At 40.3% G+C, this 23,593-nt stretch overlaps 2 protein-coding genes and 1 long non-coding RNA gene across 3 annotated transcripts; 2 read left to right on the top strand and 1 right to left on the bottom strand.

Annotated features, from left to right (window-relative positions):
- Nucleotides 1-528: 528 nt before the first annotated feature.
- LOC119215866 (four and a half LIM domains protein 1-like) lies at nucleotides 529-23,424 on the bottom strand. The gene is made up of 6 exons (XM_037468362.2): nucleotides 23,311-23,424; nucleotides 2,808-2,986; nucleotides 2,527-2,701; nucleotides 2,121-2,290; nucleotides 1,816-2,002; nucleotides 529-1,512 (listed from the first exon to the last, which is right to left on the bottom strand). Exons 2-6 carry the CDS (start codon nucleotides 2,961-2,963, stop codon nucleotides 1,361-1,363), a joined length of 840 nt encoding a protein of 279 aa, XP_037324259.1. The 5' UTR covers nucleotides 2,964-2,986; nucleotides 23,311-23,424; the 3' UTR covers nucleotides 529-1,360.
- Nucleotides 8,900-11,233, top strand: LOC134106088 (uncharacterized). Its single transcript, XR_009942513.1, has 3 exons — nucleotides 8,900-8,945; nucleotides 10,647-10,760; nucleotides 11,049-11,233. It is a non-coding gene; the product is annotated as an uncharacterized LOC134106088 (long non-coding RNA).
- LOC134106187 (uncharacterized) lies at nucleotides 11,527-13,183 on the top strand. Its single transcript, XM_062558194.1, has 2 exons — nucleotides 11,527-13,011; nucleotides 13,089-13,183. Exons 1-2 carry the CDS (start codon nucleotides 11,604-11,606, stop codon nucleotides 13,181-13,183), a joined length of 1,503 nt encoding a protein of 500 aa, XP_062414178.1. The 5' UTR covers nucleotides 11,527-11,603.
- Nucleotides 23,425-23,593: the final 169 nt, after the last annotated feature.

The following is a 23,593-nucleotide window of genomic DNA, read 5'->3' on the forward strand; positions in this document are numbered from 1 at the left end:
GTAATGTGAGACATGTTTTACACAGGTTATAACGTGTGCTTCAGCCACCATTTTTGAAAAAACATCTCTTAGCAATTCAAGCTAATCTTCAGCTAGCCTCAATCACATGGTTTTATATGTTGGAAGTTCATCGACATGTATGATGTGAGTTTTTCTACCTGAATCAATTTGTTTTGACACAACAGTTGATTAAGTCCACAGCAAGAAAATGTACTTTTACATGAAAAAAACACATTTTTGTAAAAAAAATTAAAAAAAAACAGCAGCAGCACCAACTTCTCCTTCATGGCAAGGGAGGGAGGGGCTGGAAAACATAATGGTCACATGACCATAAATGTGTTTCGTGGCCTAGATACAGGGGGTGTGTCACATTACCCCGCTCTCCCTACAGGGACATGTCTATTTTTTAATTATATCCGTGTTGTAAGATAGTAATACCGCCAAATAATCTGACAAATGTATAGCAATGTCTTCCATGTCAAAATGGACCCTTAAAACATCAAATAAAAACATCAACAAATGCAATACTCACTTTTGTATAAGATTTATTTTGTTTTAGCAACAAATCAGGGAGTATATGTAATATATTCCAATCACATATTTAAATGTCCCCTTTTCTTGAAGGGAGAACGTATTAAAAAAGTGCAAATAAGTTTATTTACTCGAAACATACAAAAAGCATAGCAATCCCCTAGAAATGACTGCGTAATTACAAAAATCATTTATTGTTTCTGGTCATATTAAAGTATCCCCTTAAAAAAATAGAAAAAGCAAGTAAGTATTAAAACCATTAAAATAAGCCATTTTTTAATAACAGATAATAGTTTTACTGTATGGAAACAGAACATTAGCATTCACTGTGTTGAAACGTTGAACCACACAACTGTTAGATCATTAAAAAAGGAAAACATGACCATTAATGCAGCATCATTATATCTACTTTTTGTATTTTAGGTATTCAATGCCTTGATCTGCTGCTCATTTATTTTAGCTGTAGGGAACTGATCCAATTCACAGAAAAATGTTCTCTTTTAATTAGTTCAACACACATTTTTTGTATTTTGTTTAATATGTGTTTTTTAGTACTATGTTCCAAAACAAATGTACGCTTTGCAACGTACTAATGATCTTTTGAAGACAAAGCTGGTGCATCACTTGTCAATGTTTGATTGTTTGGAGCAAAAAAAATGATCAACAGCCAACTCAAATAACACTAATTTTGATTAATTTTGTCGGCAATCTCCCAAAAAGTCCTTTTAGGAATCAAGAGAATATTGAAATGAAGACTGACTTCATTGCAAAGATAAAGAAAACATAAGACGATATAAACCCGTTAGGAAATGCCCAACTCTGTCCAGCTCTACTTGTTGCCACAGTCGGAGCAGAGGATCTCTTTCCCATTGGCTACGAAGCGCTTGTTGGACAGACTGAGGGAGCACTTCTTACAGTTGAAGCAGTATTCATGCCAGGAGCTGCCTTCATATTTCACCACGTTCACTCCTTTACCAAAACCTGAGGGGACACAGGAGAAAAGTATGAATTTATTCCAACCATTTTCACCCAAGTTACTATTTAAACTGCATGCAACTGGGCATTAGAGGGCGACGTGTTTGTTTTGGACCCTTTCACGTTGACATAAACCCCCCCGAATTGACTTTGTCAGGCTTGACTGTCTCACATCATTTCATGCCTTGGTGCAAAACACTTAATCCACTTAAACGTACAACCACAACAAAAATCAATATGAACTGTGACACGTTTCCCCTACAGATAAAATTGCTGCTGTACTTGTGTGAGGGTGTCATTTGAATTGACCTGTGATGGGGTTTTGGCAGCCGCTGCATTTCTTCGCCACGCAGCTCTTGTAGCAGTCGACACAGAAGACCTGGTCCTCGTGTTTGGTGAAACTGGACCCTGCCAGAGGCTTTGAACAGGAACTGCACACAAAACAGTGTCCGTGCCACGGCTGGTCCTGGTAGTTCACTCCTCCAGAGGTTATAGCCTGGAGACGGATGAGAGGGAGCAACTAAACCGAGAAATAGTGATTGCGATTGTTGTTGTTGTTCTTTGTGCTTTTAGGGGAAACGATGGGGGTCTTTTTCCCGTCAGAGTAGAATTACCTTTTTGCAGCAGACGCAGAGTTTGGCGAACTTCTTGTCATAGCAGGGGTTGCAGTAGACGTCACTCCCTTTGGACAGGAAACTCAGCGATCCGATTGGTCGCTTACAGCTGAAACAGGTGAAGCATTCGTCGTGCCACGAGTTCCCTTTGTATTCCACGCTCTCTGTACCTGCAGGACACAAACGAAGAAGTCATGCAAGCTCTGCTTTGCTTGATGCAATAACTACATCTATCGGGCCAATCGCCAGGTATGAACTTTGACGTTTTGAGGAATTTGTAGGTTCACCTCCTTTAAAAGCCAGATTTGCTCTAACCGACAACTCCTACACCCTTAGCTTCATTCACTAAATTAAGTTCCCCCAGCTCGGGGCCTCAAACGGAAGGTTTGCACATAGTCTGCCTTACCAGCCGGTATGGCTTTGTAGCAGCCGTGGCAGCGTGGAGCGTCCTCTCTGGAGCAGCACTTCCCGCACATGATGCGGTCGTCTTTGGTGCTGAAGGGCTCCTTGGCCAGAGGCTTGTAACACTTGGCACAGCGGAAACACTCCTCATGCCAGTACCGGCCCTTATGACTGAGCTCCTGAGGGAGGAAGGATGTGTGATGAGAGGGAAAACCAAAGGGGTCCCTCTGGACAAACGTGATAAGCAATGCAATTCAACTGAAAGCTGCTAAACAAGGCGCACACCTTTGATTCCACGGGGATGGGCCGACGGCACTCGGCGCAGGAGTTGGCGCAGAACTTGGTGTGGCAGCGGACGCACACCGGCCTGCCTTCGTTGCGGACGAACCTCTTCCCCCCGAGGTCCTCTCGGCAGTAGAAGCATTGCGGGCTCTCGGCCATCGTCGCTCCGGAGGGAGACTCGGCTATAACGCATGAAAGGAGGATGGCATTTTTAAAAGCTTGTTTTTATAAACACAGTGTAAAGGTTTCCCATCTTTACCACAACAAAGCGTTTTTAAAGAAGGCTTCCTGAAGCCACCACACGGAGGCGCTGTTGATCCGCTCAGTGGGAACAAGGGAAGGCTTTCAGTGAACAATCACTTGATATTTGATACCGCTGTATTTAGATGTCTTTCATCCCTCATTCAGTCACAATGAACTGAGCCAACAAGAGATTTGTTTTGTGTAAAAGTAGAGAAACCAGGTGCTGCTTCCCTGTGTGTGTGTGTGTGTGTGTGTGTGTGTGTGTGTGTGTGTGTGTGTGTGTGTGTGTGTGTGTGTGTGTGTGTGTGCGTTCTTCTATCCTGGTGGGGTCCACCTCCTGACATATCACTCACCCCATGGGGACCGATTTTCCCCATGGGGACCGACTCCTGGTCCCCACAGGCACAAGCATTGCAATCGATAGAAAACAGCCTGCTGATTGGCCTGGGGCATTTTTTTTCAAAAAAAAAAAATGGACCCCACAGAGAATTTCTTTCCTACTTTGTGTGTGACCTAGTGGTGAGAGGGTGTATTGCAGTGTGCATTGTTGCTACCGTGGGGACCGTTTTCCATAGAAAGTGTGTAAAGTGTGTAAGTGTTTAAATCAAATATACTTGATATTTCATAGATATAATTATAATTTGTTGACTTTAATATAATCAGACTTTAATAAGGCGATAATAAAATCAATGACCAAACCCATTTACCTCTAAACCTCCTTTTAAAATCGTTTCATTCAAAAGGATTTTTTTTTACCTGATGTATTTTTATATATATTATATATGAATATATATATATATATATATATATATATATATATCGTAGTATACATTTTAATAGGGGATGTGTGTGTATATTTTTGAGAAGAACAAACCATAATCAGAGACAACTTCGCAGCAACTCAGAATCCGAGAGGTAACCCTCAGCTTCCACAAGGAGAACTGCATGTGGTTTGAAATTATTCAATTCTCTGAAATATTACCTTTACCCTTGTATGGTGTTCATTTTTTTGTGTGTGTGCAACAGCATCAGATCATTCTGTAAATTGGGTGGATTGGGCACCAACATTGCCCTCTTGAATCCTCCTCACGGTGGCTGCAGAGCCTGAGGTTCTCGGAACATGCTGTCCTCTCAGGATTTGATTTGTCTTTTCAAGTTCCTTAAGAAAGAGGTGTTTTCCTCTGTATACACAATGAAAATGGCACAATGGTTGTGTCCCCCCCCCCAATATTGAGAAAATACCAATCCGTCCCCCCCAATATACAGCAGAAAATATGTAAAACACCGTAAATCCTCAAATAAAGACCGGGATTCAATTAGTGGCCGGGCTTCAGATAGTAGCCGGGGGCGTGGTCGATACTGACAAATAAAGGCCGGGGCCCAAATACAGGCCGGGGGTAAAAAAAAAAATATATATATATATATATATATATATATAAAATGAATATTTCATAATTACATGTTCTTCTTATGTTTATTGTTATTGGCTAATTTCATAGACTGTTGGCAATAAAAAAAGACATTTAACCACCTAGGCCTACTAGGCGAATTTGTTATTGTTCATGAAGGTGCGTCTCTTCTATTGTTTCAAAGAGGGACAGCCATGCGCCGCTGGTAGGGATGCGCTGGCGCAGCTCGATTGTAGCTTGATTGTAATTGAGAACATTGGAAAATATCTGCAATTAACGATGTATCTTAAGACTGATATTATGGTTTATTACTGATTCATTTCTAAATGGTTAGTCTCCAGAAAGTTGATTAGCTATAGGTATAGCGGTAGCCTATCGGTAAATGGTTGCAGGAAGTGCTGAACGCAAATGCAACGAATGATATTAGCCTTCTGTAATTATGCCCATTATTTTATTTAAATACAATTCTATAACAGAAGATACCGGTAAGTAAGAAATAAAGGCCTGCCCCTAATACAAACCTGCCCCAAATACAGGCCGGTGCGCTGTGCAGCCTATGTAAATAAAAGCCCCGGCCACTATTTGAGGATTTACGGTATAACCGTTTGCTAAGCGAAACACCGGGATTCTATGAGCAGCCGCTCCCTCTGCTCAGCGAGGCAGTGCGGCGGGCACCAGGCTGACCATAATGACTATAATGCTTTAGTGAGGTATTCTATATACTCTACATACATTATGTCTAAGTAGACACGCTAATGATATGTCATTCTAGTTAGCAGTTCAGTAGCTAACAGTTAGCCTGATTGCTCTCACTTGAGTAACTTCCATACTGATGGAAAAATTCCTCATGGAAAAATTTGTGGCCTTTATTCATTTTGTGATAATTTTTTTCTCCACCTACAATGACTCATTGCTTGCGCCATTTGCAACGTCAGCAAATGTAATTGTAGGTAAATCTGTGAGCAAAGTTGTGAAGACTCCATTTTCTCCTAATCTGTTGACGCTTGACAGGAAGTCCACTTCCACATGAATTACGCATTTCCGGTTTTTGTGACAAAGGTCTATTGACAATCGAAAAATGGAAGATAAATAAGCTTGGGGTGGAGAAAGACGACAAGAGAACCATCCACATTGTTTGCAAGTCACTCGAGGGACTCAAACTTCCGAACAACATATTACAAACGTCTTTGCCAACCAGCACCGGCGAATCCTTGACTTTATCAAGGGGAGTGAAAACATAAAGACATGTGTCCTTCCGTCACCAGGCAACCGAGCAACATACCATCACCTATGGTGAGTGATAACCATGTATTAATTATTTTGAAATGATTGAGGTAGCTAACGTTAGCTAGCTCTGATTAGCTATTGCTACGAAGGCTGGCTAGCTAACGTTAGCTAACATTAGACAGTGTAGTGAGTAAAAGTTGTTTTCCCTCTTCATAAGTTACTGCCATCGTGTGCTTGGCAGCCAATCCTCTATTTGGGTAAACTACAATTCGTTGAGACTGCAGTTGACTGGGGGTTTCAAGGTTTAAGTGTTATGTTTTGTTTTTACAGAAGCATGGATTAATCCCGCTCAATAACAGAGAGCCAACTGGAAGCTGTGAGTCGGATGCAGAAGACTGTAGACTGCGTTCTGTAAAGCTGTGGTCAAGCTGTTTGACATTGCTTAGCATGTTGCTAAACATAAACTACAACGAAATAAAAATAAAATGTATTTATGTTTTCTGTCTGTTTTGGTTTAAAAAAAATCTTATGAAAACACTATAAACCTGTAGACTAATATTTTATTACTGCCATTTGATGACAATTGCATATACAGGAAGCCCAAATAAGTATATTTATTATTTTTCACAAAGGTTATCTCACAAGTTTCACAAAATGCCCCTGGTTTTCAGTCAGTGGGGGAAAAGAATTCCCGAACCTAAATAATATGTCCTACCCTGCCGCAAATATACATAGTAAACTGTAAACTAAAGTCAGGTTGGGGGGGTCTCAGGATCACCTCGCTGCTGTTTGCAGAAGATGTGGTCCTGTTGGCCACCTCGGACAGTGACGTCCAGCCTTCACTGCAATTTGCAGCTGGGAGAGTTAGCATTTAAAAATCTGAGGCCTCCTGGGGGCCTCTCCTTTGAATTTTTTATGGACTGGTAAGAGACCCCCGGCACATACTGGAGGGATTACATCTCCCAGCTGGGTCAGCCTGCTTGGCAGGCTGCCACAGCGACCCGACCGTGGTTAAACAATGGATGGATGGACTATAAGGTAGCTGGTGCTCAATCTTTCCAATAAACTAAATCTAAAAGGAAGCGTGTGATCTGATATTAAATACATGCAGAGGGTTCAGTGTTTTCATATTCATTCAGGTAAAGGATGTACGTTAGAAATTTTCTGATATTCATACAAGCATGAGGCTGTACGTTTGTAGCCAGTTTTCTCATTAATACAAAATATAATTAGCAGGTATTAAACAGGGAGATATAGACTCTTTGAGAATAAACAACATAGAATCTTTTTTTTTAAATTTTACAATATATTTTTCTTTTAACTGCTACTACTACCAATCTATTTAATTACAACTAGCCTAATACTGTATTTTAGCTACCTACCGGCCTAATATATATATTATATATGGTTCGGAACCCAAGGTAAGCAATGCAAGAAAAGCATTTCTGCATCGACTCAAAAAAGTGAGGTACACACTTTTCCAGAGATTTGCGGTCCCCGGTTTACCTATGCCCATCCCCCACTTGCGCGGTCTTAAGTTTCACTTTCCTGAAGAACGTCAGTAGTAGCACGAGGCTTCACGAGCAGGCTGCACAAAACGATGACTGCACATGATGACATGAAATATGGAAAAACAAAGGAAAACAAAGTAAGTAACATTACATTAAACTAAATTTACACTTATTAGCTGTCATTTTTTTATGCTAAGCACATGTTTTCAGCTTAAAATCTCACCAAATGTGGAATTAGCATAGGGTGGTTATGCTAACGTTACCTAGCTAATGTTAAGTTAGTGTTGGACTATTTCTTCAGCATTTTCTTGATTATGGACTGCCAGTAAAATATATAAATAAATCTTAGTTAATATTCTTTCACCTACTACTTTATGGTATCAGTATTTATCATTAGCTTTTGATATTAAGAAGCTCAAGTTACTAGTTCTTATCTAATAGGCCTCAAGGTTTTACACACCTTAAAAAGCTGCAGGGAAGTTGTAGTTAGTGATTGTAATTATAATATTGACTTCACTAACATACAATAATATTTTATTTGCACACACGAGGTAAGCAGGTTATTAATGTTAAAGTTCAGCAGATTAAGAAGCCACCTGGCTGGAGGCAAACTGTAGAGCTGCTAGTCACACCTGAAATAACCGCTATTTCTATTGAAAGTGAAAAATCATAGATTTCTAGGTAAACAGATGTAACATCTACCCTGTGTTCATCCTCCTGCAGACAGAGTGCGCAGACTAGGCTGAGGAATCGCTTAAAACGCCTGAGGAAGCATCACAATGCATGCTTATCCAGGCACATGGAGTGTGAAAAACAGCAAATGCAGGTAATGATGGTCGGCCTCTTATTCATACAACCAAGAGTGATAACTGGGGAGGGGTGGGGATAGTTTTTCTTTTTTTCTATACTGGTGCTTTTAAAACAATACTGGTGCCTAAACCGATAGTCTTTTTTTTATTTTTTATTTAAAGGACAAAACAATAATTGAAATGCTGAGGCAACATTTGTTCTTCAAATTAAACAATAGATTAACTGTTTAATCAATACTGTAAATATAAATAAATGAAAAACACTTGGCTTCAAACTTTTTAACTTCAAACTATGAACAATATATTAACTGTTTACAGTTTTGTAACTTAGTGTTTCCCCTCTATTAAGAGCTTGAAGTGTATATATTGTATTATTGGAAATTGTGGCATACTAATCATTTAATTATAGATTCATGCTCATTGTGCAGGAACTAAAGATATGTAACATATTGAAAAGCATTTATGTTGGATTGACTCCGTTTGTCTCGATGTATTGACAACATGAATGCAGCAGTTGCAAGATGGAAGAGCTGCATTAAGCACGAGAGCATATTGTTTATCTACCGTGTGATCAGTGATGCCAGGAACGCTTAACTTAGTAACGCGTTACTCTAATCCGACCACCTGTTTCAGTAACGAGTAATCTAACGTGTTAGTATATCCAAACCAGTAGTCAGATTAAAGTTACTTGCCCAAGTCACTGTGCGTTACTATTTTGTCATTAATAGTAAACTATATATTTGATTTAATGCGTCTCTGGGAGTGAAGCCACGTTGGTTTAGAGTGTAGAGATCTGCCTCTTTAGCTCTCTGTGAACCTCATTTTCTGGATAAATGGTAACGTGTGTTTGTATCTTGTGTTTAGTCCTCAGAAAGCCCAAACTCAGAGAGGGAGACCTCATCACAACATTCATCTGGGCTACTGGAGGCATCCAAGTGTTTGGTAAGTGTCATGATAATCAAAAGCTCTTTCCTGCTGCTCATTTAGGGAGTCACTGTCTTGTCCTGGTTGAGGAGTGCAAGGTCAGAGGGCAAAGCAGAAAGTGCCAACCAGGCAGACACTGATCTGATAAGGTTGAGTTAGAGACACACCAAGCACCATCCAGCGCTCACGCTTTGTTCCTCATGTTACATTAATGTCAGAAGACACACATTGGATGTGATTGGATCTTGTGTTGCGGCGGGAGGACCTGCTCCTCCTCAACACCAGCCAATAGAAATCTTTCCCTTTTCCCCAACAAAAATGATAAAACATAATGTTCTTCCTGATGTTAGTCAGTTGTTCTTCTGACCTGTGGGCCGACAGAACTGCTCCTGCCTTTGCAAACAGAGCGCTGTTACTTGACCTGTGATCTGACAAATAAATGCCAAAGTTGTTCGGCTGAATTTGTGCAGAATAACCCCAACCGGGCTTCCAATTCTCAAACACGTTTGTTCCCGTACCCCGTAAGTTGTCGGGTTGTCTTGAAATGGGCTGGGCTTTAACCGTTATGCTCTTTTTTATGCAATTGACTCTTCGCAGGGAGCTTAATTAACAGGTGATATGACCAATCATACATGAACTTGAAAAAGAGTGCACTGTACTGACACGTACTGATTCTTTATCACTCATTATTCTTTATCACTGATGATCATGAGAGAGAGAGGGGAAGTGTGTGTGTGGCTTAATTTGTAATATTAATATTCAGTTATTTAACACAACTAGTCAACGTCAGACACTGAGTGCGTGAAGAGAGCCAGCAGACGGTAAAAAAAAAACTGATGACCGGCAGAGAGAGAGAAAGAGAGAGAGGGTCAGTGCGTGAAGTAAAAAAAACTGGTTAGAGCCAACTGAAAAGAAACAAGCCCCACGTTTACCTGAACTCTACAAGTTAAGAACAACAAAGAAAAAAAAACAAACTAAATCCTTTAAATTTATCGGGAAAGACCCGCAAACCTGCTGACTGAGGGAGGGAGAGGAGTTCTGTGTGTGAGTGAGCAGAGCGGGACACAGCAACACAATAAACAGGATGTGTGTAGGGGAGGGGCGCTGTGACTACCAACCAATCACAGAAGGCAGACACAGACAGCTACCCAATGAGAACTTTTATTCAATCCGAGCACAGATATTGACTCGTATTACTCGTATAATACTCGTACTCTGCAAAACTGCTTCATCTGTACCGGATACTCGTTTCAGCCGAGTATCCGGCTCAACTCTACCGTCTAGGACTTAATCACTGAGACACTCTCACGCACACTACAGAGCATCTCACTATACAACATGAGATGCTCTCGCGTTGTATAGTGAAATGCTTTCACGCACAGTGTAAGAGTGTCTCAGTAGTTAAGTCCTAAACGGCTCCTCATATTTACCTCCATGTCTCTCTCTGTCATTGACAGAAAGCACCACAACACTCTGCATCTGTTTTGTTGAGAAAAGTTATTTTCATTCAAAGGAATTCATTTAATAAATAGGACTATCTCATTTAATTTGATGAATCACTTCATTCAATGAAAATTTTCTTTGCAAACAGATGATGACAGAAATTCTGAGGGTCATTCTTAAACCTCAAACAAGTGTGTGTAGCTAAAATGAGATTGCATTTGTAACGGTAACTACTTCTGCCAGTGCTTTATATTGTTTTCTTTTTTTCCCTTATAGGAAACAAGCCTGGATTCTGAGAGCAACACAGATATACTAACACCTGAAGGTCCTTCCCCTAGTTTTGGTGATAACCCAGATGTTCCACCTCTGACCAGAACTGACAGCATATTTGTAAGTTTCCATGATGAAAACTAAAAGATTAGGGTAATTTGTACGTATGCACACAAACCAACAATTAACTGATCTACTAACAAGAATTGCGAGTGCATCGAAAATAATCAATAATGTCCTAAAACTACCCCGACAGTGGTGCTTGTTGTAACTTTGCACTGACCCTGTACAGTGGTTTGAATGTCCGGTTTGGTTGCCCAGTTTTTAAGGGGAATCTTAATGATAATATGAAAATGTTTGATTTAGCTATGATTTAGCTATAATGATATTTTATATTTAAAATTCCAGCTCACCCAAGAATACCTTGGATCAAGTCCCAAGCCGTCAGATGAATCAGAAGCCTCAATGATCTGCAGTGGAAGCAGTGGTGATGAATATAGCCCACCTCAAGACTCAACCAATATAAGCAGTTCAGAAGGATCTTCTGATGAAATCTGCAAGGTTCCATTGATGAAACCAAAGAAGTCACAGAAGACATACAGTAAGACATTGCCCAGTACCCTTTCAAGTCAAAACTCTGTTGACCAAAATCTTGCAAATGTGACAGTAATGAAGCTGAAAAAAAGAAAAGCTGGTGCCAGGGATTACAGTAAAACCCATTACTGTCTCTACTGTCCCATGCACTGCCATAAAATGGCTAGGCACTTAACACGCAGGCACAGCAATGAACCAGCTGTTGCAAAGGCAATCACTTTTCCATTGAAATCAAAGGAACGAAAACTCCATTTTGACCTTATCAGAAACAAAGGAAACCGTGTTCATAATAATGAAGTCCTAAAAGCTGGTAGTGGAACCCTGATCCCAAGTCAGCAATCTACGAACCAGGAGAAACCAAGTGAATATATGCACTGCATTAACTGTGAGGCTTTGCTTAAAAGAAAGTCATTATGGAGGCACATGTCCAGGTGCAAGCTAGCACAAAAATGCAAAACCACAAAGCCAGGGAAAAGTCGGATACAATCGCTCTGTGCCTATGCACAGCCCGTCCCTGATGATGTCAACAGAAAGCTTTGGGAGCTGGTAAATTCAATGCACCAAGATGATATTACAACCATCATTAGAGACCAGAAAAGTATTTTGAGACTTGGCGAACATTTATATGCTAAGCACGGACATGATAAGACGAAACACGACTACATTAGACAAAAAATGCGAGAAATGGGAAGACTAATTTGGCACGCGCGTAAAGCGGGAAAACTCAGACAAATGGAGGACTTCTACGTACCTTCAAACTTCAACTCTGTGGTCAAAGCAGTGAATGATGCAGCTGGCTTTGATGAAGAAAAAAACATATACAAAATCCCATCCCTGGCTCTGAAGCTTGGTCACAGTCTAAAGAAGATTGCGGATATTCTTGAATGTGAAGCAAAGATGTCAGAGGGTGACAATGAGGTGTTGCTTAAGAATTTGGAGCGAAGCAGGGGGCTGTATGAAAAAAAGTGGGATGTTTGCGTCTCTTCACGTGCCTTACAAACTCTCAAAGAGGGGAAATGGAACACTCCTCAGCTCCTACCATTCACGGAAGATGTCAAGATCATGCACATATATCTTGACAAGTGCAGACAAGAATATCTCAGCAGACTCAAAGATGATCCAAATAAGAAGAACTGGTCAAAGCTGGCCAATTTGACTCTTTGTGAAGTGATTCTGTTCAATCGCAGAAGAGAGGGTGAGGTTTCAAAGATGCCACTTAGTGCATTCACCCTAAGAGACACGTCAGAAGTCCATTCAGATTTGGCGCTAGGACTGACAGAGTTGGAGCAAAAGCTTTGCCAGCATTTTCAGCGCATTGAAATAAGAGGGAAAAGAAACAGGAAAGTTCCCATCCTACTAACACCAGACATGCTCTCCTCAATGGAAACCTTGGTTGCACATCGGCGGGCCTGCGGTGTACCTGATGAAAATCCCTTTTTCTTCGCCAGACCTGAAGTTGAGACTCACCTAAGGGGATCAGACGCCATCAGACAGATTGCAAAAGAATGTGGGGCCAAGCACCCTGAAACCCTGTCCTCAACCAAGTTGAGAAAACATGTTTCCACGCTGTCCACAGTTCTAAATCTGAAAGACAATGAAATGGACATACTGGCAAATTTTCTTGGCCACGACATTCGGGTCCATAGGCAGTACTACAGGCTTCCTGAAGGAACACTGCAGTTGGCCAAAGTCAGCAAAGTGCTCATGGCTCTCGAACAGGGCCGACTATCCGACTTCAAAGGAATGAGCCTGGACCAAATGCAAATAGATCCTAATGGTAAAGGAAATACTTATACGATTTCTGACTACATATCTTTTGTCATGTCATATTTGGGTGTTTTCCTTTATTTTCAGAGGAAGTACTGGAAGCTATAAACAGTGACGTCTCAGAGACTGAGAAGGACTCATCTTTCCGCTCTGCGTCTCCATCAGGTGGATTATGCATTTAACTGTTTTTACCATCCAGCCAGAGAGGCATTGCTGTGTGTTTAGTGCTGAGCTAAAGATTAATTGTCATTTTTTGTCGAAGGATCCTCAAGCTCTAAAAGAGGACAACCAACTACTGAGGAGTTTGGGGATGAGATTGGGCCCATAGGTACCTCACAGACTTGCTTCTTCTTTATTTCTTATATGTTATATGTTTCTTCTTATATGTCGTATTTTCGCGACTATAAGGCACACTGGATTAGAAAGACGCACCTTCAATGAATCACCTATTTTAGAACTATTTTCCTATATAGGGCGCACCAGATTATAAGGCGCATAGAATAGAAGATACTGCAGTAAAAAAAAAAGGATTTTAAGTGTGCCTTATAGTCGCGAAAATACGGTAGACAGGAATTCAGAAGAGAGAGATTTTTTTTTTCCAGATTTATTTCAACTGTTATTCTGCAGTGCAAACCTACAATTTAATTATTTTTTCTAATAGAACCCCAAAGATTGATCAGTGGACAGCCGACCTCTGATGATTCAGACAGCGTTCGTTCTGCTATCACAGGTAACCCACATTAGGCCATGGCACTTGGTTTCTGCATTCCCGTAGCCCTTTTCTGACAGAAAAGTTAAACAGACATTATTCAACCAGCACAGTTTTCTTTCAAAGAGGAAGATAGCTATCACTATTACAGTTGATATATATCTAATGAGATTATATATATATACATACATACTGTATATTAGTAATACAAATATTTAAGGACATAGTTTAGGACCGATAGATAATTGTTTAGGTTTTTTGCTTTCCTTCTGGTCAATCTGTACTATTTATATGATTAGATGATGTTGAATTAGTTGCTATACTTATTTGTTTTTTTACAGGATCAAAATCAAAGAAAAAACGGCGCACTGGGTCTGACAGAGGTGGCCCTGTAACAGGTATTTGACCTTTTGTTACTTGATTTTTCAAAAAGATATATACTTTATTCATTCCAATAGGGGAAATTTGTTTGTTACAGTATAAAAAGAAAAGAATAATGTCTTAATATTCTACCTTTTTATTATTCTTTATCACATCCCTGTTTATTCTCTTACTCACCTCATGTGATGAAGGCTTGTGCATCCTAGTCTGATTGAAAAGGTCTCAATTAATGACTACATTTAGACAATGAGGGAAGAGACTCAGTGACACTGTTATCCCTAACTAAAACTCTTAAATCCTGATATCATCTGCTTTGGCCAATAAATCAGATTTTTCTACCAAATATGTTCACCTGCAGGCAAGCGCATGCTCATTAAAATAGATAATTTCCTCAGCTGAACAAATGAAAAGACAGTAGGCTGCTTCTAAAGTGAGAGCCGATCTATACAGGGAAATATTTTGATTTAATCCAAGTCAAAACATGAGTGTGCAGCAGTGTTGCCACAGTTTCTTTGAAAAAGTAATCTGATTACTACTGATTACTCCTATAAAAAGTACGGCTGACGTGTCGTTGACGGCCCGGCTTTCACCCGGTGGGCCGTACACGCTTTTATAATGGTAGGGAAACACTGGCTTTATAGCACTTTGTCGCCACCAGCACAGAGTGCACAATGAACCTTGATATTTTCATCTTTAGCTGAAAAATACTTAAAATAGTGATTGTATTTCCAACTCGAAATGCGCATCTCTCTCTCTCTCTCTCCTCCTCCATTGTTGTTTGTGTCGCTGAGTGGTAGGTCTATGTATGTACACGTGACAAGACCTTCATGCTGAAAACGTGGCTTCATTATGTGGCTTCACTCCCAGAGACGCAAGAAATCAAATATATATTTTATTTTACTATTAATGACAGTGACTTGGACAAGTAACTTTAATCTGACTACTGGTTTGGACATCCTAACGCGTTAGATTAGTCGTTACTGAAACAGGTGGTCGGATTAGAGTGATGCGTTACTGGCATCACCGGTGTGCAGGTCTTAAAATAATATAAAGAGATGAGACCGCTGTACTTGCAGAAGGAAATAGCATCATGTAAATATAGTTAATCATTGTTTTCTGTTGTGAAATGAGTTTGATACATAACAGATTATCTTTAAATCCTTCACATTCCAAGTTTATTTCTTCTTTTGCACATAGGAATAAATGTCAGGTTAGGGTACCACATAGTCAATCTGGTCATCTGATACTGAAAATAAATCACCACTGACTTTCTTTTTTCTTTCTTTTTTGTATCAACCTCAGAGAAGAAAAGCTGGTCACTTGAAGAGATAAATGCTGTCGAAAAGACGCTGATGAGCTCAATACAATGTGGGAAGGTACCAGGAAAAGCTGACTGCATAAAGTGTATTAAAGCTTCCCCAGAAGCACTCAAGAACAGAAGCTGGACCGGGGTAAAGTACTATGTTAAAAATCGTATCACTGCCATTCAGCGGGAAAATACCAGGAGAACAACATGAAGGGACTTACAAATACTACACACTGGTTTGCTATATACTATGCTTTCTTTGTAAAAGACGGTTGTCTTAAGTAATTACAGTTTTCTTTAGGTGCCTAAGTTAGCTGTCTTTGGCACCTAGTGCCTTTGGCTCCTGTGCTGTTCTTTCGTTAATTTAATGCCTATGATTTTTGCCGTTTTGTAAAACAACTGACTTTAGGTGACTTGAGACAGTTGTCTTTGGCACATGGGTCCTTTTGTTGTTTAATGTTTATTGCTATAATGCTCTTTGCATTTTTCATAAAAGAGAGTTGTCTTTGGCTCCTTTTCACGTTGTTTCAGAAATGAATGCTCTTTGCTTATTTCGTAAAAAAGACAGTTGTCTTTAAGTGCCAAAGATGGTTGTTCCTTACCATGTTTCATAAATATAATGCTCTTTTTCTGTTAAAAAGAAAGGAGGCTAGGAATTAAAACCTTTTTTTATTCTGAGCTTAATTTGTCTCTCTTTTGTGTAGTTTTCCCAGCAGATGAAGTTTAAAGACTGTATTTGTATTGTATAAAAGGTAACAGTTTGCAGAGATAACATTTAATGTTGAACCAAACACTGTGTTTTGCTTGTGAAAACGGCCAGGTAAATCCATCAGGTAATACATTTTCCTCAATACTTATATTATAAATCAGAATATGATCTGTTTTTGAAAGTAATGGGGCAGTTTGAATTATTAGATTCAGTGTTAATTTTATATCAGAATAAGGTTTCATCCATTATAGGTTATTAAATGCTTGTCATGAACTGTGAGGTGCCTATCTGTGGTGTTGCCAATAGAAGTCACCTGACTTTTGACTAAAAAAAATAAAACCTGAATTTGTGACCCCCTAGGGACCAGTCCTCAGGGGGGTCACAAATTCAGGTTTTCAATTTTTTTGAGAGTATTTGATGATAAAGGTCATTTCTGTGTTAACAAAAAATTATAATGATTTTAGAAGTTACAACCATGCCTCTACACCATTCAGAAAGGGTGGATCCCACCAGTCTGCTTCCAGTCAGTGGATCCCACGGGGTAGTGAAAACCCGTATGTGTGTGTGTGTGTGTGTGTGTGTGTGTGCGCTCAGCATTCATGTCAGAGAGCTTGTGTGTGTGAAATGTAATATGATCCTCCTCACTCAACTTGTTAAAAATTGTCTGCAGGTTTGGTAATCTCTAATTATGAGTGACAAGGTTTCTGTATATTTAAAAACGATGTTGAGTTGAAATCAGATACAAATTAATTATAAATAATTAAATATATAAAACCAAAGTTTCTAAAACATCCATTCTAGGTTGTTTAAAGTGAAATAATAAAAAATACTTAAACAACATAAAACTAATACTTTTGTTGTCCCAGAACCTGCCGCATGTTCATGGCTCAATCTGATGGTTTTTAACTTTTTTAAAAACCTGTAACAGACTTCTGGCAGTGAAACACATCACACATCTCCAAGTTGCAGTTTCACTTGTATTTACATGTTTTACATGTTATGCCTATTTTTTACTTTCAGAGGGAAATATTGCACATTATTATTAATTTATTGTGATTCATTAGTATCAAATATTAATCTCCTAATAATGTTTGTGTTGTTGTGAATTAATCAATTGGCTCAAAATCAGAAACGTTCATGAACTGGATCGCACCTGATTATTTGATTGTAACTACAGTACACCTTCGGCATCCTTCACTAACGGGTTTCTCACACAATGTACTCTCAAAATCTCCACCCCTGCAATACAACATTCATGACCTTTACTAAACATAGAACCCATATCGCCACAATGGTCACAAAGGAGCTCTGATTACAGGGTGGAGGATTCTGATGTTAAATCACACACAACATGTCTGTTCACTCCATCATCTCCAACATCAAGTTCATGCTGGCTGGCCGCGAGGAATTCTGCTAGACTGATGCACAGAGCTGTGTGTGTGTGTGTGTGTGTGTGTGTGTGTGCGTGCATGAGGAATGCCTGGTATTACTAATTTGGTGAGATGTTGAACATTAACAACTCTTTAAAAAGACTTGCACACACACACACACACACATTTTTTTTGTGGGCCACTCCTTTATGGACCAACAGAACCACCAACTACAACATTCACCTCCCTTCATGGGTTTTGGCTCAGGCCCGACGTCAACACACTCAGATCCACACTTTTATTGTGCCTTAACTCAAGCTGGAAATGACACAATCCCTTTTTCTATAGGCGATGGATGACAGAAATGGGCTTGTTGATGGAGATGGTGGTTGCTGTCACTCACAGTTGGATATAGTCGTACAACATGATCATTTAAAATCCCGCCACCAAAATGTCTTATTTTAAAACTATAATTTGTTATGTCAAGGTCAAAAGTTTGTTTGTTTTACGATGATAACTGGGTAAAGATCATGATGTTGGGGAACTGAAATGAGTTCTGACCTTCATAGCAGTTTCTCCCTTTTTTGGACTCTCGACAACTGTTATAAAACAAACGGTTTTCCTCTGCAGTATCCAATGTCTTTCGGGCTCTTTCTTCTGTACATTCAATCAAAAAGGAAATACTGGAAATTGGTTTTGCAAGAAACCCAGAAAATCTAATCTCATTTAAAACAAGACCAAGCCGGTCCATGCTGGTGCTTTCGGCTAAATGCTGACGTTTACAAAGAACAACTCACATGCTGGTACTAAGCACGGCCTTGTTTAGCATGTTCGTTTTGCAGCTATTTGAATATTAATAAAAAGTACTGGATAAATTGAAGTTTTGATGAATAATATCATTGTGATTTTGAACTTTTTTGCCCAACAGAGGTTTTCTTCCAATCATTCTCTTCACTTCCTTCCTCTTCACTGTAGCAGTGATGTTACTCAGAGTCGGTTTGACTGAGCTGTGCGGCTGAGTTCAAAAGGTTCTCCTGTAAAAGCCGTTGATTAAATAACTCTCCTTTGTGCCTTCTGAGTCATCAAGGACATACATCTTCCATTATGCGAGATGTTACTTCATTACTTATTAATAGAAAACCAGCGGCCGGTTTATTTGTTGACTGGGAGAGGAAACTCATTGGGGTGTGGACAGCCAAAACCCAGGTCATATATATTTACCTGTTATCTTCACTTCCTGCCTCTCCTTGAACTAATGGCAGTGAATTCATCATTATATTTCCCTCACCTTCTTACTCGTCCCCAAACTGCACTGACAAACCCAGTGGCACTGTGTGAGTGAGCCTCAGCTATGACCTACTATGTGGGTCTGAAAGGCTGCACTAATAAGACTGCCCACATCACAAAACTGTTATCTGATGGGAGGAAAACAATGGCTGACAGGAAGAACCCACACAGGTCTGCAGGAGAATGAATCAGGTTCTGCTGACATGGGATGGCCGTGTCCCTGCATGTCTTTGTTCTCCTGCAGTAAATGTTCTCGCTGTCTCATGGCACGAATGAACGTTTACGTCATTTTCTTGTATCCAAGCAGGACGTTCTGTTTGATTACCATGGAAACAGTTAGATGGGAAATCAAGCCGCGTCACGCAGTCATGAATCACAGTGGGGGATGTGGATTTGTTTGTAAAGTAACAACACGGGGACTCAAAATCCTGGTTAAACATTAATTAACACTTGGCTGTGTGTCTGTGTGTGTGTGTGTGTGCGCTTCTGTGTGTGTGTGTCTGAGTATGAGTCGTACAGAGTTGTAAATTAGCGTTAGTATCTGGCCATTGTGCATAATTGTCACAACTCTAATGCTGCTCTAATGCTGCTGTGATGTGAAATAAAGCTTAAATAGTACATTAAATTGAGTTTTTTCTTAAGCACACAGAGGTGACATCATGCCATGTGGTTGACTCTCGCACAATGACTATAACACATGGGGGGATGATAAAGACAAAAAGAAGTGAAACTAGAGTACCACAGACAGAAAGAAAACAGCAAGGACAAACACGACCAGACCCACTAAAATAAAATGCTGTATATTGTGTCTGCTTGTAAAAAAACATCTGTGTGTGTCGCCATGAGCTTATCACCAAAGAATGTAGTGGAAAACTGAGAAACAGGAAGTCTGCAACAGAACGGTGAAGTGGGCACAATCCAGTCACACACACACACACACACAGTATTCTAATGTACTGGCTGTTTGCTTTAATATCTTACTAATGCCTACATATTCAAATAACTTTTCTTTCGGGGTGAGTTGGTAGAAAATGGGACTTGGTGATTTATACATGAATTAGTGTTGGAACGCTGAATGTAAATATATATTAATTTCAATGTATCCCCGTCCTGAGCTGCTATCCACATGTGAGCTTTTAATGCCTTAACGTCTCTTCATCTACATTCCATCCAATTAACTGAATAGTAAATTAGGAATAGATGAAGCCACACTGGGCTCATTGTTTAAATGTCACGCTGTGATTGTTGGAAAATATTTGAGCTTCATATTGTTTAAGTCTAGCGTTTGTGGTTATGACTTAATGATGGTCTGTAAGTGATTTTGTGAACAAACCCTTTTGCTTTTAAGGCGTCTTCTTGAACAGAACCAAAATATCAGCAGTGAACAGTCAATGCTTTATTGGACTTATTTTATTTGTTCCAAAAAGCAGGCCAACTAAAAACTAAATAGGGGCCATAACCAACAATTACTTTTATTACCAGTGACTGTTTCCATAATTTTCTCAGTTTAATAAACATTTGTTCTATTAAATGTCAGAAAATAGTGAAAACATTTAGAGCTCAAGGTGACCTCTGGCCAACCAGATGGTCCAAAACGCTAAAGACACTGAATTCACCAACCCAGGATTCATAAAAAACAACTTACTCATTTAATGTAGAACAAACGTGATGCTTATTTGGTTAATCAATGCCATTCACGCATTAAACAATGCTTTCTTTTTTTCTTTTGGAATGAGTCTGAAATCTGCAGCAATGTTGTAACTATCCTCCGAAAAATGAATCCACTCCAGGAAAAGATGACCCAACGTGAACCAACAATGTTCCACTGTGTGAAAACAATACCGTCTGCAGCTCTAAACCAAAAATCATGAATTATCCGCCATGCGATCCATTATTAACCCATTTGAATTATTATAGCTTCAATGAAGACCACTGCCTCCCCCATGGTGTCCCAACTCCACCAACGTCCCACTAGGAGCGTTCCCACCCTCGCCGTGCCGCCCCCAAGATAAACACACGATAATAACCCAGCGGCGAGCTCTCCGCCCGCCGACAAAGAGAGCCAACAGTTTTCTTTGGCCCGGCGCGAGGCACATTCCAGACACCGGGACACGGCCGGGTACAAAAGAGCGGAGTGGGGTCAGAGCGAGGGGGGGGGGGGGCGGACGCAGCGACCTGAGGACGGGAGGGTTTCACCTCAAGCCGCCGGTTTGCTGTTCTTCAAACACGCCTTCTGTCCTTCTGCATTCAGAAGGAAGTTCCTGCTTTGATTCAGTAACCGAGATGTCTTTCAGAAACAAGAGCAGCTGATCAAACAGGGCCCCTCGGCAGCAGCAATGTCTGAAGCCCTCATCGGGTGTCTCTGTGAAGAGTGGCGTTCCAGCACAAAGCTCCACAAACCTTCCATAGGTGTTTGTTTGGATTGAGATCTGGTGACTGAACATCATAACACTCATGATTATCGTCATACCTAAAGTGAGGAAACATCTGTGTTCGTTTCTCCCCAACTTTAAAATGTTCACCTATCGGTTACCATTCGTGAGATTAAAGACGAGTTTAGCTGACGGGAAACTTGACTTGATGGCGAGATACCGTCTAAGAGTCAAAAACGAAGCCAGTAAGTGGACTGTTAGCTTAGCGTAGCTTAGCATACAAACTCCTGGCTCTGTTAAAAAGGAGCAACATTTTCCTCCAGCTCCACAGCTCATGAACGTGTTATATCTTGTTTCCTTCATCTGTTCAAAAGCCAAAGAATAAAAGTTGTGGTTTTACCGGTTGCCGCTGGTTACCTGGCAAGAACTGGGTGGTGACATCACTCCAGGGAAGTCACAGCTCAAGGTCCAAGAAAAATACAGTTTTAACTTTTTACACATTTGTACAAATAAAAGATAAATGATTTTTATATATAAATTGATATGTAAAAAGGCAATAAAAATAGCACATCCTACAGATTCAATATTTATGTATAGAATGTGCTATTTTTGTTGCCTTTTTACAAAGCCACACTTAGCTTTAGTGTGAATGAAGCATCATGCGTATTGGGCAGATATCAGAGTGGTATCAATCTGCTCAAGTGAAATCATCTTTTTTTTACCCCTCAAAACAAATCATTTTCTAAATATCTTAACATATTGTTACATCCAACCATTTCATTTTGCCCATATTCTTATACATCCTTTGAGACTTTTTAGCTCCTTCCACAAAATAACACATAGATTTCTTTGGCCATCCGTTTCGCACGTGCTGATTAAAATCAGTTCATCCGAACACATTGCAACAGGCCTCAATCGCCAGAGGTAAAATAAATCAATGCCAAGTTACCCAGTCAACACATATTCAACCTCCATGTTGCTGTAGCACTAAAACTGCTGAACTCCATTAACACGCCTCGATTAAAGTTATGGTGTTCACCATCGGGGATTAATGAAAGGAAGTATATAGCGCCTGAACGCCATTTACATTCAACCCTCTCTGCAGGAGAAACACAACAGGGAGTTACCATGACATGGAGTCAGACAAATTGCATTAAGTTTTATGAGCCTGTGAGGTATTTTATGGGACTGAGCTCATGGTAATTTCTTAAACATGCCAACACCAGCTTTGAATCATACTAAAAACTCCCAATGGCTTTCTGTGGTGTGTGTGTGTGTGTGTGTCAGGCAGAAAAAGGTCAGTTTTTTTAGGTCATTCCACCGACTAAAGACCTGTTATTTTTTTACTCAATGCATTCATGTACAATCAGAGTTTTTGACATCACAAGAGTTACTCTTGTGAGTGAAAGAGAAAAGTTCTGTTTAATGCATTGTGAATTTACTTCACGGCCACAGAGTTATGGTATCTGGTTGAGCCAACAATAAAGCCAAATGCATTGCTCACACACACACACACACACATAGACAGGACAATGAAAAATAGCAGTGATCTACAGGAATTTGAATTGGCCTCTGTGATGCATTCTTTTCAGCCTCAGCGGTTCCATCATATTGAGTGAAAAAAGGAGACTTCCTAACTGGAAACAGATTTCAGGAGCAGCCCAGGCTTCCACAAGTCAGCGTGTAACCGTAGCTCTTTCTCCCTCAGACACACACACACACACACACACACACACACATTTACAGAGACAGACAGACGGCCAACGCCCCGGACAGACTTTAAGTTGTCGTTTCCTCTCTGGACATCAAGTAGCTGTAATATCTGAATAGCTGAAATATGCACGTGATCATAAAATGTGTGAGAGGTGAAAACAGTTAAATGTCAGACTACTGTTACATGCATTAGTCACACTGTATAGGTTTTCCCAATATGACAAACAATAACTTTACAACCGTCACATACTAACAATATTTTTAAAAAGATAGTGGAAGAGCGCCTCGCGAGTTGGCAACAACTTCATCACCAACTCCATCACCAACTCCATCACCAACACGGGGGCAAACTACAGGACAGCGCTGCAGCAGCCCGGCTGGTCTCAGAACAGGTTCCAGCAGACGCATGTTCGGCTGGACTGAAGTCGGTAAACAACCAGCGCTGCTCGTGGGTCAGCTTACCGGGTTCGGGGGGCGTGGGGCCGGGGGGGCTGCGCGTGGAGGTGCGGTGCGCTCGGACCGGTGTGGAGGCAGCGGGTGTCGGCTTTAACCCGGCGACCCTCACGCGAATAAGTGACTGCCGTCTGCGGATGCGTCAAGCTAGACGTAGAACAACCAAGACCGGAAGAGGGGATGTTGAACCTTCAAAATAAGAGTACCGCAGAAGGTGCCTAAAAGATCATAGCCTCGTTTATGTAACTACTGTGTAATAATGTCCGTGTTGCTAGCAATACAGCGTGTTATT

This window comes from Pungitius pungitius, chromosome 16 (genome assembly GCF_949316345.1).
Source record: "Pungitius pungitius chromosome 16, fPunPun2.1, whole genome shotgun sequence".
Taxonomy (NCBI): domain Eukaryota; kingdom Metazoa; phylum Chordata; class Actinopteri; order Perciformes; family Gasterosteidae; genus Pungitius; species Pungitius pungitius.